General features: G+C 46.1%; 1 protein-coding gene across 1 annotated transcript; it reads left to right on the forward strand.

Moving 5' to 3' along the window:
• Window positions 1-247: 247 nt before the first annotated feature.
• Window positions 248-5,566, forward strand: Thap1 (THAP domain containing 1). Its single transcript, XM_036166786.1, has 3 exons — window positions 248-1,119; window positions 3,490-3,685; window positions 5,063-5,566. The coding sequence occupies exons 1-3, from the start codon at window positions 1,049-1,051 to the stop codon at window positions 5,429-5,431; spliced, it is 636 nt and encodes a 211-aa protein (XP_036022679.1). The 5' UTR covers window positions 248-1,048; the 3' UTR covers window positions 5,432-5,566.
• The last annotated feature ends 684 nt before the right edge of the window (window positions 5,567-6,250 follow it).

Below are 6,250 nucleotides of genomic sequence, written 5' to 3' on the forward strand. Positions count from 1 at the left end.
ATTGAACCTGGGTCCTCTGCAAGGTAACAAGTGCTCTTAATCACTGAGTTAAGTTCTTTCTTTTCTTTTCTTTTTTTTTTAAATATCAGTAATACCAAGGTTTTAGGTTTAAGCAGTTGCTGAATACTTAATCCATACACCTGATAACTCAGAAGGCAAGCCCCATGTATGTAGAAGTAAAAGAGCTAGGAAATCATGGTATGTGGGTTCAAGAATCAAAGTGTTGCAGAAATGGCGGGCATTAAATGGATCCCTGAGGGAAGCAATATTTAAGGGGGCAGAAAATAGTCTAAAGGGAGAATGCGCTCGACTCAAAACTACAGAGGGGCAAGGACGTAAAACCTCTCTCCCGCATGAAAAAAACTCTGCAGCAGCTCGCAAATTTCAGCACAGCACACGACACGACACAGCGTTCAGAAGTGCTTCTGCTTTCTCAACTGGGTTCCGAATCGGATCCCGTTTGTACGAAATGACACCTCCGCGGCCGCTCTTAAAAAAAAATATATATACGTGTTGCCAGGAACTAGCGCTTTCCCACGTTTCCTTTAGGTTTCCGTTCTTTCTCAAGTGGCAGCAGAAAAAACACGGACAAATGAGCCACAGCGACCACCACCACACCTGCTGCTTCAGCACGGCTCCCAAACAAACGCCCTTCCTTCCGGCCACAGCGCAGCGGGCCCACCCACTTCCGCACCGGTGACCACGCCCCAGAGCCTCGCCTCAGCCAATGGCCGGCGTCCCTGGGAACGTTACCTTCGGCTAATCAGCGGCCACGAGCGCACTCCTCGCGAGAGGTGAGGCTGAAGCTGCCTCCGCCATCTTGAAGATGGGAGACGGGCGAAAGCTGTGGTCTTTCTGCTAAAGCAAACACCACAACGGGCAGAGTAGTCACCCCCACAGTCAGGTAATCGCCCCTGTAACTGCTGACCAAAGCCACCGAAAGCGGCGAGCGTGTCGAAGCCGAGCGCAGCGACCCCCGAGAGCCTCCCCCTTCCCCCCCGCCTCCACCTGCTTCCCGGGCAGAAGGGAAGTGTGGAGGGCCGGAAGGATGGTGCAGTCCTGTTCCGCCTACGGCTGCAAGAACCGATACGATAAGGACAAGCCGGTCTCTTTCCACAAGTAGGTAACTGGCGTGCTCCGCGGCCGCGGCCGGGGCCAGGGGCGCGCGGGCGGGCGGAGGCGGAGGCGGAGCTCGGCGCGTGTCCGCGCGAGACCTGGAGAAGGCGGGGCGGCCGGCGGGCTCGGGCGGCGGGAGGGGCGGGGACCCGCGGCTGCGCGTCCCCCGGTGCGCGCCGGCTCGGTGGGCTCGCCTCCGCCGGGGCCCGGAGCGCGCCTTCGGGCTCTGCGCGGCGGCGGAGGAGGAGAAGGAGGAGGAGGAGGGTTTCCGGCGTGCGAGCGACGCCCAGAGGCCTCTCGCCGCCCTCCGGGTTTCGTCACGAGCCGCCCCGGAGAAATGGTCCGTAGGGATCAACTTTGGAAACGCTTAGGAGGAAGAGAGTTTTCCGACCTCGCTGTTGGGGGTTAGGAGGGATGCACGGCATTTAAGGGTTGACATCTGACCAGGATGTCAGGGAGGGCTTTTAGACCCAGTCTCAAGGAACCAACCTTTTAAGCATCTCTGGGGTATAGATCTCTTTGGCTAAGATGAACCCCCGTCTTCCCACACACAGTGGTGGTAAGGAGGACGGTCCCGTACACTTTATTCAGTCGCCGTAGTAAAGGAGCTAATGCCAGCCTTTCCCGCCGCCGTCAGGGCTGCTTCGTGTGGTCGGTACCGCAAACAAGAATCCCAGGGTGAAAAATACATTCCTTAAAGTGTAAGAAAGCTGCAGATTTAACGCTACGAGTAATTGTTAACGCTGATGATGGTCCACAAAATGTGATATTCTTAAGCAGCCACGTTCATTGTTACAAGTCTTACAGTAGGTTTTTGAAAGAATTCCTGACCCTCTATGCAGGGAACTAAGAGATCAGATTCACTGGTAAATGATACAATTTAGTGCCCTGGCGGTGTTGGAGCACGCTTTTAATCCCAGCACTCGGGAGGCAGAGGCAGGCTGATCTCTGTGAGTTTGAGGTCAGCCTGGGCTACCAAGTGAGTTCCAGGAAAGGCGCAAAGCTACACAGAGAAACCCTGTCTCGAAAAACAAACACAAAACAAAAGTTGGAGAACAGTTAAAGATGACACACATTAAAGATACTATCTGAGTTGCTGGATGTTGAAAAATAAAACAGAAGGGCTAACATGCATCTTATCCATTATGTAAAAGAACAGTAAATGGCAGAGACCTTGATTGACAGAGCTAGCATTTGTGCTCCTAGACTGGGAGACTAGATACTAAGATTTATAAGAAGTCCCCACTGGTTTGTACTTCTTTCTAGGAATACGATTTTGTTGTTTGTTTTTTCCAGAGTGTATATAGTGGCAGTGCCAAAAGATGTGCAAAGAATAAGCACTAACATGAAGTTTGGTTAGGTGTCGTTGGTTGGTTTTGCTCTTTTGGGGGTCCACCACCCAGCTCCCAAATAAATCACACATACAGAGGCTTATGAATGTCTGGCCTTAGCTTGACTTGGTTTTTTTTTTTTTGTTTTTGCCAGCTATCTTAAATCATCCCGTCTACCTTTTACCTCTGGGCTTTTCCTGTTCTCTTACTTCTGTAAATCTTACTCTTACTCTGTGGCCTGCTGTGTAGCTGGGTGGCTGGCCTTGAGTCCTCCTCCTTCTCTGGCTCCTAGATCTCCTTCTTACATCTCCTCCCTCTTCCCAGATTTCTCCTTGTGTTAATTCTCTCAGCCTGCCAGCCCCCTCCTGCCTTGCTATTGGCAGTTCAGCTCTTTATTAGACCATCAGGTGTCTAGACAGGCACAGTAACACAGCTTCACAGAGTTAAACAAAACAAAAGTAACACACCTTAAAATAATATTCCCCAACAGTTAGGTCTTGGTGAAGAATCAGGGTCTGGCAGACCTTGTGTGGTAGGAAAACTATGGAGCCTAAATTGAAACATTCTTGTGCTTTCTCCAGCCTCTCCAGCCCCTCCAGCGTGCCACCAAGCCTTTGACATGGAAAAGCATAGTGACCATACAGATAAAGGGTCCCCAATTCTAGGCTGAGTTAGCGATGAGATAAAATATGTCCTTTATTTCTTTATCATTTGTCTGTAATTCAGGCAGTCAGGATTTCGTCTTTATATTTATTGGGCTGATTCAGGAAGAGCTAGCTGCGTATCTCAGGATACAGGCATATGTACAACTTTTGTTTTTCTATGAGTAGAATTGTACTGTACACTGTCTATTTCACTTGTTGAACTGTTGGTGCCTTCCTTATGAAAAGATCAACCTTAATCAATGAGCTAAGTAACTGGAGCTAACCTTCAGTCAGATTCTCCTGAGTGCATCGACAACAACAGAAGCTAATAAGCAGGAGCATGTGGGTGCTTTTTACTCCTTTTCTTCAAGTCAGAGAACCGAATTGTGTCTTCTTAGGTTTCCTCTGACTCGTCCCAGTCTTTGTAAACAGTGGGAGGCAGCTGTTAGAAGGAAAAACTTCAAGCCCACCAAGTACAGCAGTATCTGTTCAGAGCATTTTACTCCAGACTGCTTTAAGAGAGAGTGTAACAACAAGCTACTCAAGGAGAATGCCGTGCCCACAATATTTCTTTGTACGGAGCCACATGACAAGGTAATTCGGCTTTTAAGTGTTGGGCTGTTTTTCTTTCCCTTCCTTACCGTTCATTTCTTCCTCCCTCTCTTCTCTCCCCTCATAGCTCTTGTGTGAGGCAGGGCTTTCATAGCCCAGGCTGGCTTTGATCATTGTATAGCCGAGGCTGAATTGGAACTCCCGATCCTGCCTCTGCCTCCCCAAATCTAGGATTTTTGGTTTTTGTCTGTACACTGTAAAACTTAACGAAACTAAGGTGTTCATGGTGGAAACTTTGGGAAAATCGGAAGGGATAAGAAAACAAGTGTATTTGAAACACATTGTTTGAAAGTAACCACTGTTGGGGCTCAGTAATAAAGAGTGTGTATTACTCTTCCAGAAGACCTGAATTTGATTCCTAGCACCCAGCCAGGTGGCTCACAATTCCTGGAACTCCAGCTCCAGGAGATCTAATATCTCTGGCCTCGTGCACCTCCACTCCCAGCCCCACGGCAGACACTCACACAGACACATACATGTATATGCACATGATTAAAAAGAAATCTTTTTGAAGAAAACATAAAAATAACCACTATTGACAATAGTATACTTGTTAAAAACATAGACTTCTATGTATTGAATATCTCACACTAAAGAACTCAGTCTAGTTTTGTAAGTTAAAGATAGTTCTATTTCTTTATTTACATGTTGATAAGTTTTATTTTTCATTCCTAGTGACAGTTTATTTTCAAATGGTTTCTCTCCTGTTTTAGGTGTCTAGTATTTACTTATATCTAACTAAATCACTTTATCTGTTTCACAAATCCCACTTGGACTTCAAATAGAAAAGTAGCGTTAGGACTGAAAACGCCCTGTGGTGGCACACACCTGCAATCCGAGCACCAGAACAGCCAATGAGGATCACCACAAGTTTGAGGCTAGCTTGGTACAAACATAGTAAGTTCCAGGCCAGCCTGGATTATACAGTGAGGGCCACCATCACCACCACCCCAAAACAAAAACAGAAGAGCAAAACCCACCGCAAACTGATGCCAGACAGGGTTACATATTCTTGATATCCTAGAACTTGGGAGGTGGAGGCAGGAGGAGCTCAAGTGTGAGTCCAGCCTAGGCTGCTCAGCAGGACCCTGTTTTTCAAAATCCCCAAACAAGCCAAAACCTCATGTTGAAATTTTTAGCCTGGAAGATAGAGTTTTAGTGATAAAAAGCTTTGAAGTCCTGGCGCCCTGGATCCCATGCCAGTATTGTAAAAATCGCCTCCAAGACAATCTGTTTTCTCATTTTGGAATTTTTTGGTACCATGCAGTGACAAAAAAGTCTAATGCTAAAACTGTACAGATATTTTGATGCCATCATTTCGTCACTAAACTCACATGTGCTTGTGTATTGCTGTTTTAGAAGGAAGATCTGGAACCCCAAGAACAGCTTCCCTCTCCTCCTTCACCCCCCACTTCCCAGGTTGATGCTGCTCTCGGGCTGCTAATGCCTCCTCTGCAGACGCCCGATAATCTCTCGGTGTTCTGTGACCACAATTACACTGTGGAGGACACAATGCACCAGAGGAAGAGGATCCACCAGCTGGAGCAGCAGGTGGAGAAGCTCCGGAAGAAACTCAAGACTGCCCAGCAGCGGTGCAGGAGGCAGGAGAGACAGCTGGAGAAGCTCAAGGAGGTCGTGCATTTCCAGAGAGAGAAAGACGATGCCTCAGAGAGGGGCTATGTGGTTCTCCCCCATGACTACTTTGAAATTGTTGAAGTACCAGCATGAAAAATGAGATGTATTAGTGGGACAAGACTACATGCTCTCTTTTAGCCTACACACAGGAGTTCGTTTGAAAAACTAGCACTTGATGACTTGTATAAAAAAAACAGAATATTTTTTTAAAATAAAGTAGTTATATACTGTAAAATTGTAATTTTTTTTGTTTGTAATTTCAGAGTTTTTACATTTTAACAAAATATTTAAAAAAAACCTTAGACCACTAATATGATGTTGTATATTGTTTTCAAGATGGTGGATTGTTTTCCAGTTAAGTATTTATAGAAATAATGTAAAAATGAGAAGTAGAGAGGATAATGGTATAGTAAAGAAGATTTAAGTTTCAAAGTTAAAATTAATGTCCTTTATTGAGAGAACTTATTTAAATCAGAAGTGTAAGTGAGATCATAGGACAGCCTCTCAGAATATAGAAATGTACATACACATTTGTATTTATAGTCAGAGCTTCATTTATTTTTCTCAATCACTTGTCAAAAATGAAATGTCAAGTCAATATTTGAGGAAAACTATTTTGCTGTCTTCAGAAGAGTCATTCCATGTTTAATCAATAACTTCATAAAGTAGATTTTCAAAAGTAGGTCCTTTTTATCCATAACTTTATAAAATTGGAGGTGTGTCTTGGGGAATGAAGGCCTCAAAGAGAGGTATTGTTCACAGTGAGGAGAAAGTTGGGCTACTGAGGTGCTCCCCTGGGGGCAGTGCTTATCTTTCAAGCCTGGCCACCTGAGTAAGCCCTGGGACCCACAGAAAGGTAGAGAGAACCAGCTCCACAGGGTTGTCTTCAGACCTCCACATGTGTACTGTGGC

This window comes from Onychomys torridus, chromosome 17 (genome assembly GCF_903995425.1).
Source record: "Onychomys torridus chromosome 17, mOncTor1.1, whole genome shotgun sequence".
In the NCBI taxonomy this organism is placed as follows: Eukaryota; Metazoa; Chordata; class Mammalia; order Rodentia; family Cricetidae; genus Onychomys; species Onychomys torridus.

Bases quoted from the DNA above. Each gene is read 5' to 3' on its own strand.
- Thap1 (XM_036166786.1), top strand. From the start codon at position 1,049: ATGGTGCAGTCCTGTTCCGCCTACGGCTGCAAGAACCGATACGATAAG. The intron at 1,120-3,489 runs GTAGGTAACTGG...GTGTCTTCTTAG, and splicing joins AAGCCGGTCTCTTTCCACAA to GTTTCCTCTGACTCGTCCCA. The intron at 3,686-5,062 runs GTAATTCGGCTT...TTGCTGTTTTAG, and splicing joins GTACGGAGCCACATGACAAG to AAGGAAGATCTGGAACCCCA.